General features: G+C 45.4%; 1 protein-coding gene across 1 annotated transcript in view; it reads left to right on the top strand.

The window, feature by feature from the left end:
- Positions 1–18,677, top strand: part of LOC134460671 (hyccin 2-like) — a 114,848-nt gene that overhangs the window by 47,042 nt on the left and 49,129 nt on the right. The window contains exon 3 of the mRNA XM_063213040.1: positions 4,581–4,637. Coding sequence (XP_063069110.1) covers positions 4,587–4,637 — 51 coding nt within the window. The 5' untranslated portion in view covers positions 4,581–4,586. The remainder of the gene's footprint in view (positions 1–4,580; positions 4,638–18,677) is intronic.

Below are 18,677 nucleotides of genomic sequence, written 5' to 3'. Positions count from 1 at the left end.
TTTGTAAATTTGTTCTATTAATAGGGTTGTAAACTCAACAGATCAAAGGCATCCGTTCACAAGGGAGTTATCCATCATCCAGAAATGGGTTTATATGTATTTTTACTGTGCAAATGCACTTCAAATAGCAAGTGAGTACATGGGAAGTCTCTTAACCTCTCTAGTGTTTTGCCTGAAACACTAGATGATTGGGCTCTATGTATTGCATAGCATTTATCAATGCATAGAGTTGCACTGTAGAAATATATTTGCTGTTATTTTAAAGCGTTCAGAGCTACATATTTAGGGCTTGGAACTGGAATTCTCGATTGTCTCAGTAGTAAGAAAATATGTGTTAGGAGTGTCATATAATGCAAACATTGGATAATATAGTGCAGCGAATATAGTTTTTAATGGCCACAGCCATAGCATCTTGGGGTGTGGCAAGTGCTTTCATATCTTCTCATGTCAGTCTTATTTGTAGGGTAAATGGTCTGTGACCGATACTGACATTAGAGTGTGTGCGTGCGTCTGTGTGTGTGTGTGTTTGTCTGATCATGCTGGTAATGTAATCTCAGCAGTGTTGTGCTCATCATTCACGTATGGAGGGGGTCTGTGAAGAGTAGTCTCATTTCTTCTCTCTCTCTCTCTCTGTCTCTCTGTCTCTCTCTCTCTCTCTCTCTCTCTCTCTCTCTCTCTCTCTCTCTCTGTCTCTCTGTCTCTCTCTCTCTCTCTCTCTCTCTCATATATCATTTTCCCACTCTCCAAAAACCTCCATTCCACACAAACCCTCCTCATCCCTGTTGCTGCAGTTTGTGTTCACCAAGCCCTGTGCTGACCGCATTGGCCATCATAGACAGTTAGACACACTGATGTTATTGCACTACAGAGTTTAGTACAGCATCTAATAATGTGATATTGCTGCCCTGCTGTATTGAATTCTCCTGCGCTTGTCTAATGCTAAAGGTAGACCCACGTCTCTGTTTCCCCTCAGCTTGCGTGTGATTGGCCCATATCAGCGGCTGGTGGCTCAGAGCTGACAAATGATGATGACAATGACTTCACCTTGACCCCCTACCCCTCCGTTTGCATTCAATATTTCAATTTGCAAGCCACACATTTGCAGAGTGAAAGTCCTATTTTTGCAGTTCTATACAATTCCCCCTCAGCAACAGACCTGTGTCTGCACTTCAGAGGCCATAATACCCTCCAATTGGGCTTCAGTGTGCTGACTCAGGGGTGTGTGCGTGTGCGCGCGTGCGTGTGTGTGGGTGTGTGCGCGTGCGAGCGTATCTGTGTGCGCGTATCTACGTGTGTGAGCGTGCATGAACGTATGTGAGTGTGCGTGTGTGAGCGTGCATGAACGTGTGTGCGTCTGTGTGCACACATTTTTTGTAAAAGTACATTTTTCTTCATCATTCCGTAGTGCTTTTATTCTGACGGTACCATAGCAACTCTTAGGAGGAAAAGGGAGGAGGAGTAGGTGGTTGGAGGAGGTGGGCTCAGTCACTGGGCTGTGTTGGTACTAGGGCTGTAACGATATTGTATCGAACCGAGAAATCGCGATACACAGAGTCACGATACCTTATCGTGATACAAAGAGGCAGTATCGTGATACGCCCTTTTAACGGTTTGATACCCATCTGCCCAGAAAACAACCACATGATATGAAGTGATAGTGCTTCCAAGCATCATCATTATTCTATAGAAACTTAAAAAATATATATTTGCAGCCTCTTGTAACCTATTCTACCTTTTGAATAGTTTTTATTTATAAAGATTATAATGTTGGCAAATGTAAAATCGAGGGGTGTATCGAACCGTAGGTCATGAATTGTGATACAAACCGAATCGTGAGTTGAGTGTATCGTTACAGCCCCAGTTGCTACGCTAATGGAGTGGCTAGGCTGCTTCATTCATTCCTGTTAAAACTTGCAGCGTCTGCAAGACCAACTCCCCAGTCTTTAACAAAGGCTTCACTAATGCATCTTTTTTACATACGGGTCTGGTTGCAAAGCCATGCAATTTAGGTGTGTACTGTATGTGTTTGTGTATGTGTCTGTGTTCTCCTTGCAGACAACCATATCTTGCTGTTTTGACTCTAAAAGTGGCGTACAACATTGTGTCTGTGTGTGCGTGTGTGTGTGTGTCTGGTGTATAACATTACGTAACTCTGTCCAGTCTTCCACTCATTCACTTCACTCCAGCGCTCAATTTTGTTGTGCGTGTGTGTATGTGTGTGTGTGTGTGTGTAAGCTGGCACAATGCCATTGCTGATGCCGTTGAAAAGGAGTCAGGAAGAGAGGAGTGGAGAGGAAGAAAATATAAGGGAGGGATGTGGAGAAAGGCTGGGAGGAGAGAAAGATGCTAGAATGGTGGAGGGGAGGGGAAGTGTAGAGAGATGGAGGAAGAGAGTAGCGGAAGAAGACACAGGGATGAACAGATGTAAAGTGATGAAAGGTGGGGAAGAGAGAAAGACACGAGGATGGGGAGATGCAGGAAGGGAGGCAAGAATGAGAGAAAGACACCAGAATTTGGAGAGAGGGATGAAGACCTTTTGAATGGAGGGAGGCAGGGAGAGAGGAGACAAAGTGCTTGATAAAATGAATTGTATTTTTGCACATTTACTGAAGCAAATATCGCAATGCATCGCAATAATAAAGGAATCGCAATGCATCGTGATAGAATCGCATCGTGGCATGTGTATCGTGATGTGCATTGAATCGTGAACCCTTTGCCAATACCCTCCCCTAATGCAGAGATGCTGAGAAGGATTGAGGCAGGAGAGGAGGACGGGGAGGAGAGGGATGAGGAGAGGAGGACAGGGAGGAGAGAAGGACACTGGGATGTAATGTGCTAGGGAGGATGACACTGGGATATGGGAAGGTGAGGGATGGAGGAGAGGAGGACGCTGGGATGGATGGATGGAGAGAGGCAGAGAGGAGGACACGGGGAGGAGAGGGATGTAGAGAGGAGGACACTGAGATGTAGGGAGGAGGAGAGGAGCACACTAGGATGTAGGGAGGAGGAGAGGAGGACACTGAGATATAGGGAGGAGGAGAGGAGCACACTAGGATATAGGGAGGAGGAGATGAGGACACTAGGATGTAGGGAGGAGGAGAGGAGGACACTGAGATGTAGGGATGCTGAGAGGAGGACAGGAAAGAGAGGGATGTGGAGAGGAGGACACTGGGATATAGGGAGGAGGAGAGGAGGACACTGGGATATAGAGAGGAGGAGAGGAGGACACTGGGATATAGAGAGGAGGAGAGGAGGACACAGGTGTAGGGAGAAGGAGAGGAGGACACTGAGATATAGGGAGGAGGAGAGGAGGACACTAGGATTTAGGGATGGGGAGAGAAGGACCGGGAAGAGAGGGATGTAGGGAGGAGAGGAGAGGGCAACAATGGGAAGGATTTAAGCAGGAGAGGAGAGCAGGGAGAAGAGGCATGTGGAGAGGAGAACAGATACGAGAGGGATGAGGAGAGGAGAGGGAAGAGGAGAGGAGGAAGGGGAGGGATGTGGAGAGGAGAGGAGAGCAGGTAGGAGAGGGATGTGGAGAGGGGGACAGGGAGGAGAGGAGAGGAGAGGAGAGAGACGAGAAGAGGGCAGGGAGGAATGTGGAGAATAGATGAGTTCTGAGGAGGGAGGAGAGGGAGGGCAGGTAGAAGAGGAATGTGGAGAGGACGACACTAGGAGGAGAGGGATGTGGAGAGGAGGACACTAGGAGGAGAGGGATGAGGGGAGGGGAGGGGAGGAGGAAGGAGAGGGGTGTGGATTATAGAGTAGGTTGGAGAGGGATGATGAGAGGAGGGAGGAGAGGGAAAAAGATAGGAGGACAGGGAGGAGAGGGAAAAAGAGAGGGGGACAGGGAGGAGAGGGATGAGGACACAGGGAGGAGAGGGATGAGGAGAAGAGAGGGGGAAGGAGAGGGATGAGGAGAAGAGAGGAGAGGGATGAGTAGAGGAGGGCAGGGAGGAGAGGGATGAGGAAACAGGCAGGAGAGGGATGAGGAGAAGAGAGGGGGAAGGAGAGGGATGCGGAGAAGAGAGGAGGGAGGAGAGGGATGAGGAAACAGGCAGGAGAGGGATGCGGAGAAGAGAGGAGGAAGGAGAGGGATGTGGAGAGGAGGGCAGGGAGGAGAGGGGGTCACTGGTCGCATGTGAAGGATACTGATCTGCTTTCCTTTTTCCCCCCCTCTCCTCTGTCTTCTCATTTACCTCTTCAGTAAACAGAGCGCAGCATGCGAGAAAGAAGAGCATGAGGTGTGCGTGTGTGTTTGTGTGTGTGTGTGTGTGTGTGTGTGTGTGTTTGTAACTCTGTGGTATGCCACTGGGTGAGATCACTGGCTCTGATGTCCTTCTTGACAGCACTGAAAGGTCATAGATCCGTGGCAGCTTTCAAGGATGACTTATTATTCACAATGGATGCTCTAAATCTCTCTCTCTCTCTCTCTCTCTCTCTCTCTCTCTCTCTCTGTCTCTCTCTCTCTCTCTCTCTCTCTCTCTCTCTCTCTCTCTCTCTCTCTCTGTCTCTCTCTCTCTCTCTCTCTCTCTCTTTTTTCTGTGTATTTATCTGTCTCCATCTTTCTCTCTTCACAGAGGAAGATGCTGAACTCCGAGAGAGGGGTGGTGGAGGAATGGCTCTCAGAATTCAAGGTGAAGTAGAACACACACACACACACACACACACACACACACACACACACACACACACACACACACACACACACACACGATCTGGTGTCCTCTACTGTACACACGGTCTGGTGGCCCCACATACGTACAGAAGCACACAATTAGTAACAACTGTAGTAGTAGTACGACGCTTTTCCAATATCTCTGTCTCTCCTTCTGCCACCCCATTGACGTCTGTTTAGCTCTCCTTCTTTCACACACACACACACACACACACACACACACACACACACACACACACACACACACACACACACACACACACACACACACACACACACACACACACACAAGCTCTTGCCTCTCTCTCTCACTATCTCTATCCCTCTCTCTTTTTCTCTCTCTCGCTCACTCTATCTATCTCCTCTTCCTCTCTCTCGCCCTCTTTTCTCTTCCCACCCACAGACTCTCTCTCTCTCTCTCTCTCTCTCTCTCTCTCTCTCTCTCACGGACACGCCCCCTGCATTAGGGCCTTGGCTATTATGGGGATGGCAGTGTAGACGGCAGCAGCAGTGGTCGTAGGCTGGGTGGTATAGTGATAGCAGTGCAGCAGCAGTCCTCGTCCTCCTAAATTGTGTTAAGCCGGCCTATTACGGCCCCAATTAAGACAGGGCTCATGTGACTCCTACCTCATTTGCTCTGGCTAATTAGGGCCCGAGCACCGGAGGGTGCGAGGCCCTATTGTTCTTGCAATGTTTTTTATTATTAGGGCCCGAGCACCGGAGGGTGCGAGGCCCTATTGTTCTTGCAATGTTTTTTATTATTATTATTATTATTATTTTTTGTCTTCTTACCGCACGTCGGGCCCATTTTGAGGGGGTTGCCATGCGTGAATTTGAACGAAACTCGGCACAGGTATTCGGTATGTGGGCACGATGGACTCCAAAAAAGCCCCGCCCCCAAATCGGTCCACGGGCTCTGTAGCGCCCCCCTGAAAAAAGGCCTATGGGCCGGGACAGGCATAAATTTGAAGCTACGGACTCCAATTTTTTTTTACTTGTATACCTCACTAAGACAAGCAAAAAAGCCTTTGAGATGCCATGGCCACACCCAACAGGAAGTGAGGTAATTGGACTCAAAGTTGAACTTTTGTCAACTTTTGACATACTACAAAATTGTCATACCATGAACTTTGATGTACTCCTCCTGAACCGTACACTTGTTCGGTTTCGTTTCTATTTGTAAATGATCTTAAGACATCGCAGATGATATATTGCGAAGGAATTTTCAATATGTTGTAAGAAAACAAGATGGCGGCTTCATGAAGTCTGATGACAAAATCACAGAAAATGTGCTTTTACTGTGCCCTTTCTGAGGGGTTGCCATGCATATCTTTCAACATTGCTTCACACAGGTGTTTGGTAAGGCCGCATGTACCTCTCCAAACAAGCCCCACCCCTAACTCAGCACATGGGCTCTGTAGCGCCCCCCTAAGTCCTGGGCCAATGGGCCTGGACCGGCATAAAGTTGAAGCTACGGACTCCAAATTTTTGGGGGGTGTGTATCTCACTAAGACAAGCAAAAAAGTCTACAGGAGGCCATGGCCACACCCAACAGGAAGTGAGGTAATTGGACTTGAAGTTGAACTTTTGACATATGCCCAAATTGTCATACCATGTACTTTGAAGTACTCCTCCTGAACCATACACTTGTTTGGTTTTGTTCCATTTTGCAAATGATCTTAAGACATTGGAGATGATATTTTGTGAAGGAATTTTCAATATATTTTAAGAAAACAAGATGGCGGCTTGATGAATTCTGGTGAAAAAAACACAGAACATGTGCCCTTTCTGAGGGGGTTGCCATGCATATCTTTCAAAGTTACATCGCACAGCTGTTTGGTAGGGTAGCACGTACCTCTCGAAACAAGCCCCACCCCTAACTTGGTACATGGGCTCTGTAGCGCCCCCTTAAGTCATGGGCCTACGGGGCGGGTTCAGCATTAAGTTCAAGCTACGGGCTTCAAAATTTTTATGGATGTGTATCTGACTAAAACAAACAAAAAATGTCATGCAGTGATATGGCCACGCCCAACAGGAAGTGAGATAATTTCACCTCTTATTGAAACAGGAAGTTGGCCACTATTTTAGTTTGCAGTGTTTTTAAAACAGTGCAAATGCATGTGTTCATGCATATAATGAGTATAAACCTTTTTCTATATGCCTACTATGGCAACCTGATATAGCGCCACCATATGGTAGGCAAATGAACTGCAGTAAAAGTGGATTTCTTAAATATCTTTATCTCGTGAACCGAACGTCGTAGAGACTTCATTTTTGTTTTGGGCAGGATGAGACGGGATTTGGGGCAATATGCCTTGAACCGTAGGTGCGAGGGCCCGTCATCGCCGCTCGCGGCTTTAATTAGGGCCCGAGCACCGGAGGGTGCGAGGCCCTATTGTTCTTGCAATGTTTTTTATTATTATTATTATTATTATTATTTTTTGTCTTCTTACCGCACGTCGGGCCCATTTTGAGGGGGTTGCCATGCGTGAATTTGAACGAAACTCGGCACAGGTATTCGGTATGTGGGCACGATGGACTCCAAAAAAGCCCCGCCCCCAAATCGGTCCACGGGCTCTGTAGCGCCCCCCTGAAAAAAGGCCTATGGGCCGGGACCGGCATAAATTTGAAGCTACGGACTCCAATTTTTTTTTACTTGTATACCTCACTAAGACAAGCAAAAAAGCCTTTGAGATGCCATGGCCACACCCAACAGGAAGTGAGGTAATTGGACTCAAAGTTGAACTTTTGTCAACTTTTGACATACTACAAAATTGTCATACCATGAACTTTGATGTACTCCTCCTGAACCGTACACTTGTTCGGTTTCGTTTCAATTTGTAAATGATCTTAAGACATCGCAGATGATATATTGCGAAGGAATTTTCAATATGTTGTAAGAAAACAAGATGGCGGCTTCATGAAGTCTGATGACAAAATCACAGAAAATGTGCTTCTACTGTGCCCTTTCTGAGGGGGTTGCCATGCATATCTTTCAACATTGCTTCACACAGGTGTTTGGTAAGGCCGCATGTACCTCTCCAAACAAGCCCCACCCCTAACTCAGCACATGGGCTCTGTAGCGCCCCCCTAAGTCCTGGGCCTATGGGCCTGGACCGGCATAAAGTTGAAGCTACGGACTCCAAATTTTTGGGGGGTGTGTATCTCACTAAGACAAGCAAAAAAGTCTACAGGAGGCCATGGCCACACCCAACAGGAAGTGAGGTAATTGGACTTGAAGTTGAACTTTTGACATATGCCCAAATTGTCATACCATGTACTTTGAAGTACTCCTCCTGAACCGTACACTTGTTTGGTTTTGTTCTAATTTGCAAATGATCTTATGACATCGGAGATGATATTTTGTGAAGGAATTTTCAATATGTTTTAAGAAAACAAGATGGCGGCTTGATGAATTCTGATGAAAAAATCACAGAAAATGTGCCCTTTCTGAGGGGGTTGCCATGCATATCTTTCAAAGTTACTTCGCACAGGTCTTTGGTACGGCAGCACGTACCTCTCCAAACAAGCCCCGCCCCTTACTCGGTACATGGGCTCTGTAGCGCCCCCTTAAGTCATGGGCCTATGGGGCGGGTTCAGAATAAAGTTCAAGCTACGGACTTCAAAATTTGTATGGATGTGTATCTGACTAGAACGAACAAAAAAATGTCATGCAGTGACATGGCCACGCCCAAAAGGAAGTGACATAATTGGACCTCTTATTGAAACAGGAAGTTGGCCAACATTTTAGTTTGCAGTGTTTTTAAAACAGTGCAAATGCACGTGTTCATGCATATAATGAATATAAACCTTTTTCTATATGCCTACTATGGCAACCCGATATGGCGCCACCATGTGGTAGGCAAATGAACTGCAGTAAAAGTGGAGTTCTTCAATATCTTTATCTCGTGAACCGAACGTCATAGAGACTCCGTTTTTGTTTTGGGCAGGATGTGATGGGGCAATATGCCCCGCCTTGAGCCGCAGGTGCGAGGGCCCGTCATCGCCGCTCGCGGCTTTAATTAGGGCCCGAGCACCGGAGGGTGCGAGGCCCTATTGTTCTTGCAATGTTTTTTATTATTTTTATTATTATTTGTCTCCTCCGCGCCTGTCGGGCCATTTTCGAGGTGGTTGCCATGCTCAAATTTGAACGAAACTTGGCACGGGTGTTGGATATGGGTGACAGACGGACTTCAAGAAAGCTCAGACCCCAAATCGACCCAGAGGCTCAGTAGCGCCCCCTTAAGTCATGGGCCTATGGGGCGGGACCGGCAAAAAGTTGAAGCTACGGACTCCAAATTTTTTTTGCTTGTATAACGCACTAAGACAAGCAAAAAAGTCTTTGAGATGCCATGGCCACACCCAACAGGAAGTGAGGTAATTGGACTTAAAGTTGAACTTTTGGCAACTTTTGACATACGACAAAATTGTCATACCATGAACTTTGATGTACTCCTCCTGAACAGTACACTTGTTTGGTTTCGTTTCAATTCCTAAATGATCTTAAGACATCGCAGATGATATATTGCGAAGGAATTTTTAATATGTTGTAAGAAAACAAGATGGCGGCTTGCTGAAGTCTGATGAAAAAATCAAAGAAAATGTGCTTTTACTGTGCCCTTTCTGAGGGGTTGCCAAGCATATTTTTCAACATTGCTTAGCACAGGTGTTTGGTAAGGCAGCACGTACCTCTCCAAATAAGCCCCACCCCTAATTCAAAACATGGGCTCTGTAGCGCCCCCCTAAGTCCTGGGCCTATGGGCCTGGACCGGCATAAAGTTGAAGCTACGGACTCCAATTTTTTTTTTGGGTGTGTATCTCACTAAGAGATGCAAAAAAGTCTACAGAAGGCCATGGCCACACCCAACAGGAAGTGAGGTAATTGGACTTGAAGTTGAACTTTTGACATATGCCCAAATTGTCATACCATGTACTTTGAAGTACTCCTCCTGAACCGTACACTTGTTTGGTTTTGTTCCAATTTGCAAATGATCTTAAGACATTGGAGATGATATTTTGTGAAGGAATTTTCAATATATTTTAAGAAAACAAGATGGCGGCTTGATGAATTCTGGTGAAAAAATCACAGAAAATGTGCCCTTTCTGAGGGGGTTGCCATGCATATCTTTCAAAGTTACTTCGCACAGGTGTTTGGTAGGGCAGCACGTACCTCTCCAAACAAGCCCCGCCCCTAACTCGGTACATGGGCTCTGTAGCGCCCCCTTAAGTCATGGGCCTATGGGGCGGGTTCAGCATAAAGTTCAAGCTACGGACTTCAAATTTTTATGGATGTGTATCTGACTAAAACGAACAAAAAATGTCATGCAGTGACATGGCCACGCCCAACAGGAAGTGAGATAATTGGACCTCTTATTGAAACAGGAAGTTGGCCACCATTTTAGTTTGCAGTGTTTTTAAAACAGTGCAAATGCACGTGTTCATGCATATAATGAATATAAACCTTTTTCTATATGCCTACTATGGCAACCCGATATGGCGCCACCATGTGGTAGGCAAATGAACTGCAGTAAAAGTGGAGTTCTTCAATATCTTTATCTCGTGAACCGAACGTCGTAGAGACTCCGTTTTTGTTTTGGGCAGGATGTGATGGGGCAATATGCCCCGCCTTGAGCCGCAGGTGCGAGGGCCCGTCATCGCCGCTTGCGGCTTTAATTAGGGCCCGAGCACCGAAGTGCAAGGGCCACGCGGTGGCCCTTCGCCCTCTCGGTGCGAAGCCCTATTGTTTTCCGAATGATTATTATTATTATTATTATTATTATTATTCTCCTTAGTAGTCTGTAACGTTGGGCCATTTCTCGGGTACTTCCTGTGCTCGTACACTTACGCCACTTGGTACACACATTCTAGATTCCCCCCGCTACTCAGACGCCGAATATTAACCCCTGATGGAACACGGGTACGAGGCCACGCCCCTGAAAGCGTTTAGGGGCGGGGCCACCATATACTTTGAGCTAGAGACTCGGGACTTTTTTTAGGGTGTGTATCTCACTAAGGCGCATCATAAAGTCCGATACAACGATATGGCCACGCCCAACAGGAAGTGAGATATTTTGACTTTTTTGGCATTTTTTAGCATTTTTTACGTACTTTTACGTACTTGTCCTACACCGTACATCGTATTGACTTCATATTCTGTGGACATGAGCTCAAGGCATTGAAGATGATATATTGCGAAGGAATTTTTCATATCTCGTAATTTGCCAAGATGGCGGCTCCATGAATTTAGGTATCTAATTCTAAAACAGGAAGTTGGCCACCATTTCAGTTTGGAGTGTTTTGTAACAGTGCAAACGCACACATGTATGCAAATAATGAATACTAACTTTTCTATATGCCTGAAATGGAGGCCACGCCCCCAAACTGGTTTAGGGGCGGGGCCAACATCTACTTTGAGCTAGAGACTCGGGACTTTTTTTAAGTTGTGTATCTCACTAAGGCGCAAAATAAAGTCCATATAACGATATGGCCACGCCCAACAGGAAGTGACATATTTTGACTATTTTGTCATTTTAAAACAGGAAGTCGGCCACCATTTCAGTTTGGAGTGTTTTAAAACCCTGCAAACGCACACATGCATGCATATAATGAATACTTACTTTTGTATATGTCTGAAATTGAGGCCACGCCCCCAAACACATTAAGGGGCGGGGCCAACATCTACTTTGAGCTACAGACTCGGGACTTTTTTTAAGTTGTGTATCTCACTAAGGCGAACAATAAAGTCCATACAACGATATGGCCACGCCCAACAGGAAGTCACATATTTGGCTTTTTAAAACAGGAAGTTGGCCACCATTTCAGTTTGGAGTGTTTTGTAACAGTGAAAACGCACACATGTGTGCATGTAATGAATACTAACTTTTCTATATGCCTGAAATGGAGGCCACGCCCCCAAACTGGTTTAGGGGCGGGGCCAACATCTACTTTGAGCTAGAGACTCGGGACTTTTTTTAAGTTGTGTATCTCACTAAGGCGCACAATAAAGTCCATGTAACGATATGGCCACGCCCAACAGGAAGTGACATGTTTTGACTATTTTGTCATTTTAAAACAGGAAGTTGGCCACCATTTCAGTTTGGAGTGTTTTAAAACCCTGCAAACGCACACATGCATGCATATAATGAATACCTACTTTTGTATATGCCTGAAATGGAGGCCACGCCCCCAAACACATTTAGGGGCGGGGCAAACATCTACTTTGAGCTACAGACTCGGGACTTTTTTTAAGTTGTGTATCTCACTAAGGCGAACAATAAAGTCCATACAACGATATGGCCACGCCCAACAGGAAGTCACATATTTGGCTTTTTAAAACAGGAAGTTGGCCACCATTTCAGTTTGGAGTGTTTTGTAACAGTGAAAACGCACACATGTATGCATGTAATGAATACTAACTTTTCTATATGCCTGAAATGGAGGCCACGCCCCCAAACTGGTTTAGGGGCGGGGCCAACATCTACTTTGAGCTAGAGACTCGGGACTTTTTTTAAGTTGTGTATCTCACTAAGGCGCACAATAAAGTCCATACAATGATATGGCCACGCCCAACAGGAAGTGACATATTTTGACTTTTTTGGCATTTTAAAACAGGAAGTTGGACACCATTTCAGTTTGTAATGTTTTAAAACAGTGCAAACGCACAAATGTATGCACATGATGAATACTAACTCTTCTATAAGCCTGAAATGTAGATAAGGTATAGCGCCACCATGTGGTAGGCAATGGAACTGCAGGAAAAGTGTAATTCTTCAATATCTTGGGAACTGAACGTCGTACAGACTCCATTTTTGTTTTAGGGGGTCATAGCAACACGCTAATCATGACAATGCTAATGCTAATTTTGAATGCTTATTCATGCTAATTAGTTTTTCTTCAATATCTCGTGAACCGAACGTCGTACAGATTCCATTTTTTTTGGAGGGGGGACATAGCAACATGCTAGGTGGCATGCCCCGGCCCTGCAACGTAGGTGCGAGGGCCCGTCATCGCCGCTTGCGGCTTTAATTATTATTATTATTATTATTTTTTGTCTTCTTACCGCACGTCGGGCCCATTTTGAGGGGGTTGCCATGCGTCAGTTTGAACGAAATTCGTCACAGGTATTCGGTATGTGGGCACGATGGACTCCAAAAAAGCCCCGCCCCCAAATCGGTCCACGGGCTCTGTAGCGCCCCCCTGAAAAAAGGCCTATGGGCCGGGACCGGCATAAAGTTGAAGCTACGGACTCCAATTTTTTTTCACTTGTATACCTCACTAAGACAAGCAAAAAAGCCTTTGAGATGCCATGGCCACACCCAACAGGAAGTGAGGTAATTGGACTTAAAGTTGAACTTTTGTCAACTTTTGACATACAACAAAATTGTCATACCATGAACTTTGATGTACTCCTCCTGAACCGTACACTTGTTCGGTTTCGTTTCAATTTGTAAATGATCTTAAGACATCGCAGATGATATATTGTGAAGGAATTTTCAATATGTTGTGAGAAAACAAGATGGCGGCTTGCTGAAGTCTGATGAAAAAAACACAGAAAATGTGCTTTTACTGTGCCCTTTCTGAGGGGGTTGCCATGGATATCTTTCAACATTGCTTCGCACAGGTGTTTGGTAAGGCAGCACGTACCTCTCCAAACAAGCCCCACCCCCATCTCAGCAAATGGGCTCTGTAGCGCCCCCCTAAGTCCTGGGCCTATGGGCCTAGACCGGCATAAAGTTGAAGCTACGGACTCCAATTTTTTTTTGGGTGTGTATCTCACTAAGAGAAGCAAAAAAGTCTACAGGAGGCCATGGCCACACCCAACCGGAAGTGAGGTAATTGGACGTGAAGTTGAACTTTTCACATATGCCAAAATTGTCATACCATGTACTTTGAAGCACTCCTCCTGAACCGTACACTTGTTTGGTTTTGTTCCAATTTGCAAATGATCTTAAGACATCGGAGATGATATTTCGTGAAGGAATTTTCAATATTTTGTAAGAAAACAAGATGGCGGCTTGCTGAATTCTGATGAAAAAAACACAGAAAATTTGCCCTTTCTTAGGGGGTTGCCATGCATATATTTCAAAGTTACTTAGCACAGGTATTTGGAAGGGCAGCATGTACCTCTCCAAACAAGCCCCGCCCCTAACTCGGTACACGGGCTCTGTAGCGCCCCCTTAAGTCATGGGCCTATTGGGCGGTTCAGCATAAAGTTCAAGCTACGGACTTCAAATTTGTTTTGGATGTGTTATCTGATTAAAACGAACGAAAAATGTCATCTAGTGACATGGCCACGCCCAACAGGAAGTGAGATAATTGGACCTCTTATTGAAACAGGAAGTTGGCCACCATTTTAGTTTGCAGTGTTTTTAAAACAGTGCAAATGCACGTGTTCATGCATATACTCAATATAAACCTTTTTCTATATGCCTACTATGGCAACCTGATGTAGCGCCACCATATGGTAAGCAAATGAACTGCAGTAAAAGTGGATTTCTTAAACATCTTTATCTCGTGAACCGGATGTCGTAGAGACTCCATTTTTGTTTTGGGCAGGATGTGGCGGGATTTGTGGCGATATGCCTTGAGCCGTAGGTGCGAGGGCCCGTCATCGCCGCTCGCGGCTTTAATTTGCTTTGTTCCCTCTGATCCAGACGTCAGATGTGTGCCGCTTTTTTTTACCCTCTCTGTAGACAGACAGCATCACACGCCTTCACACTCGCCTTCTCTCTGTGTCTCTTTCTTTCTCTCTCTCTCTCTCACTCACTCACTCACTCACTCACTCACTCACTCACTCACTCACTCACTCTCACTCTCATTCTCTCACTCTCTCTCTCTCTCTCTCTCTCTCTCTCTCTCTCTCTCTCTCTCTCTCTCTCTCTCTCTCTCTCACTCCTCCTCTCTCCTCTGTTTGTCTTTTTCTTACCTCAACACACACGCTCACACATTCCTGGGGCCTCATTTATCATCAGTTCGTAGAATGTCTTCTAAATTGTGTCTTACGAGTGAAATTTAGAATGTTCGCAAGTACAGAAAAATCGGGATTTATCAATGGTGCGTTGGCTGCTCCTACGCACACGTCTGCATGATAAATCCCACACCTTCCAAATCACTGTGCCCGCGTGCATTCGAGGTAATTTGCATGCCGAAACGCCTCCAAGTAACCATATGTGGTATTAAAATATATTCAAATGCCATGTTAATTCGAAGGCGCCACCCTGTTTGGACACAAGCGCCAGTCGAAGCGCTGGCGGGAAATGCGGAGACAGGGCCTAGAAAAAATAATGTTTTGGTTCCGGTTGCCGACCGACCCTATCATTTTTTGTGCGACCCAAAAATTTTTTTTTGAGTTTTTGGAATCCTCAAAAAAATATCGATGTCGTGTGGACGGTTTTTCATATAGACAAGACACAACACGTTTCTTCATTACCATAACTCGCCATCTCTCTCACTTTCTACCTGCCTTCAAGTTACTGAATTTGCATCGCATGACTATCCACATAGGAGCAACACACGCGCGCGCGCCATAAGGGCCGCCGGTGTCCTGTCTAAATGAGCGACCCATCGAGATGTGATTCTCTTCGCTACTGAGCATGCGCACGCATGCGCACACCCTCGCGGTGGTTTTCGCGGGTGATTGCCCATCGAATTGTGAGACCGCAAGTTACGATAGGATCCCCTGAGACTGTCAACTTTAGTGACTCAAACACTGTAGCGCAAGTTACGATATGATCCCCTGAGACTGTCAACTTTAGTGACTCAAACTGTAGCGCAAGTTACGATATGATCCCCTGAGACTGTCAACTTTAGTGACTCACACTGTAGCGCAAGTTACGATAGGATCCCCTGTGACTGTCAACTTTAGTGACTCAAACACTGTAGCGCAAGTTACGATATGATCCCCCGAGACTGTCAACTTTAGTGACTCAAACTGTCCTATGTCCTCCCGAGGTTACCACCAGTCATCCATATTAATATTCTAGTTAGCCTACAGCCTGCCCACCGACTGTCATGGACTGAAAGTTACGATATGGTATATATGGGGGGAAACGGGAAATAGCGTGGATCATCCAGCAGATCATTGGAAAATCTGCGAAATAGCGTGGCCTCGTACAGTTGCTACTTTGTTGCCTAACCGTAATCGCTCACACACTCAGCCTCGAACATTGTAACGATCAGAAAAGACTATTTATGTATAGGAGGCGTTCTCATTGCAAAATGGAAAAAATCGCCACCTCTGATTGAGCTGTCAAAATGCTCCCTCCACCCTTTTCACTCAAGAATTTGAATCGACTGCATTGTAACATGCCTCAACATGGTAATAAGAAATGCACTGGTGGGGATGTTATGAAAATATGATTCCGGTCATTAAAAGACAGACATCTGCCAAAACAAAGCCACAATACGCTATCTGCTATCTGGGAATATCTAAATTGTTTATCCCCATAGCACATGATTTCATGTAGCAATTTGCCTTGCGAGCCCACGTCGCATTGAAACCAAACCAACGAAAATGACTGCATTAAACAACCCGTAGCCAGGCCCTGATCCCAAACACTTTCTCCAGTATTTGCGCAAACTCAACTCAGTCTCTTTCATATCACGTTTCTTAACTTGCTCAAACCAGAGGCTCACGGTTGTCAGCAGCCGCATGTTCTTATTAAACTCCACTCGAACGATTGCACACCCCTGTCCGTGAAATAAACAAATTAATGGTTATTAAAACAGTCCAACGTGGACCGATTGAAACACCTTCCGCGGAAAGTCAAGGTCGCTCATTTAGATGAGGCATCGCAAATCGATAGAACACCACTATCGAATAGGGCGACCGGTCGCTCATCTCGACGAGGCAACACATCTCGACAGAACACCGGCTTGATATTAGAAAACCCCTAATGTCACTGCAGAGTTGCGCACCTACTCGGTGACGTTGTAGGTTAATTATTATGCTACAACATGCTAATTGGTAGTCGTTGTAGCTCGTAAGTTTTAAACAACTTGCCTCATAGCGTTCTTGCAGACTAATAGCCTACGATGTAGGATAGTTTGGGAACCTCAAATAATAAGTCAATAGCCTTACCTCACCCGACACTGACACAGCCTGACCACCCGCCTCGAAATGCAACACACAGACAACATTATGAGTATCCACGATTTTTGAATGTATTGATATTGTCTCGTCGTGTTAGAAAAGGGCTTCCATTCAGTCGCGCTGCATGTTCGACGAGATGCATAACTCGTTATAGCAATAGGCTACTAAAGTAGCACTGTATCAATACCTTGTAAAATAAGTTAATATGAGAGAAGGGAAATGCTTTGCCCAAGTTTTCCTTCATTCTTTCATTTACCACAAGGCCTTGTTAACCAAGAAGTCCGTTGGCCTGCGCCCGTTATTTTCTCGCTCTCTCTCTCTCCACCATTGCACAGGAGCAGGGCGCCTGTCACTGTCTCACTCTCCGCACCTCCTCCAAATAATGAAATTGAAATGAACGATGATGTCGCCACAAATACGACTGTTCGATGAAGACCTAGGACTACTACAGTTTCCTACAATAATGATTTAATGGCAATGACGATGTTGCCCCTCAATCACCCTTCATTAAAACATTCATATCGCCTCAGGTGTCTACATCCTCGCGTAAAACAAAAAAGTGAGTAAATAGAATGTTTGCAAGCCAGAACCTTCATCCCAATGAAAATATGGTCTACAACGGATGATGGAAAGGAATCAAAAAAGTAAACGGGACATAGGCCTACAGGAGTTAAAATAGCAGTGTCAGGCAACTGACAGCTGGACAAGTTTTGCCAGAAACGGTAGGCTATTATGTAGCAAATCCTCATTTCGGTGATGGTCAGTAGGCTATAATTGTAGTAGGCTCATTAATGCTTATTATATTTCATTGTAACTTTAGCTGTAGGCCTCACTCCACTATCGTCCTTGGCATTGTTCCAACAACGTTTATGACGAAATCTGGCGCATGTGGGGGGTTGGGGGTGTCAGACATGAAAAAAAAAAAATTGAAAGAAATAAATAAAAATCCGACCGACCCATGACCAAAGCTGACAACCAACCGGAACCAAACTTTTAATTTTCTTAGGCCTAGAAACATTTCCGCGGCAGAAGTGGAGGTGCTTTCGACAGGAAGAGGACAGTGTTTCAAAATAAGTAAAAGAAGGAGGCACACATGGACGAAAGCACTGTAAAATAGCACACTGTCATACTCCATTGTCATTCAAAGCAAACTGTACCTTGCGCGGTCATTATTTGCAATTTCGTGTTTCTTCCTCTCGTACGCATGGTCTGAGGTGTGCGTAGATTTAGGCACATTTCTATGTTCAAGTACATGTTCAGAAATCCCACACCTTGCTCAGGAATGATCGCACGCACGCTTTACGCACAGATCTGTGCCTAAGAACGCTTAATAAATGAGGCCCCTGGTTCTGTTTTATTTGCTCTTCATTGCTTCTTCATGAAGAAATTGAGAGACAGATAGTAGCGGGACAGAAGACTTCTGTCTCTCAATTTCAGTTTTACCTTCCATCCTCCTGCTTTTCTCTCCTCCTCTTTCTCTCTGCCCCCCTCCCCCCCCCATCAAGTTCAGATATTTTCTTGCCATGACTGAAAAGTGTTGCTGCCAAACGCTGACACATGACAATGCAAATGGATACAAACTCCCTTAACCGAAAAAGGCAAATCAGAGCTCTTTCTTGTTTTGATCCTCTTTCTTTTCTTTTTATCATCAAGAAATACTGACAGACACCCTCTCTGCCCCCCCCCCCCATTTTCTCTCCCTGCCATCCACACATTTCCCCTTCCCTCATTTATCCTCTCATCTTCTTGACCTTTCTTCCTCTCTCTTCCTGCTCACTCACTCTCTCACTCATTCTCTCTGTCAATTGTTCTTCCTGTCTTCCCCTCTCTTTTTTCCATCTCGGCTTTTCCTTTCCTTCATCTTCCTCCTCCCTCTTTCCATCTACTCTCACCTTCAATCATTTCCTT

Source organism: Engraulis encrasicolus, chromosome 13 (genome assembly GCF_034702125.1).
Source record: "Engraulis encrasicolus isolate BLACKSEA-1 chromosome 13, IST_EnEncr_1.0, whole genome shotgun sequence".
Classification (NCBI taxonomy): Eukaryota; Metazoa; Chordata; class Actinopteri; order Clupeiformes; family Engraulidae; genus Engraulis; species Engraulis encrasicolus.
This window is presented reverse-complemented; position numbering and strand designations above follow the sequence as displayed.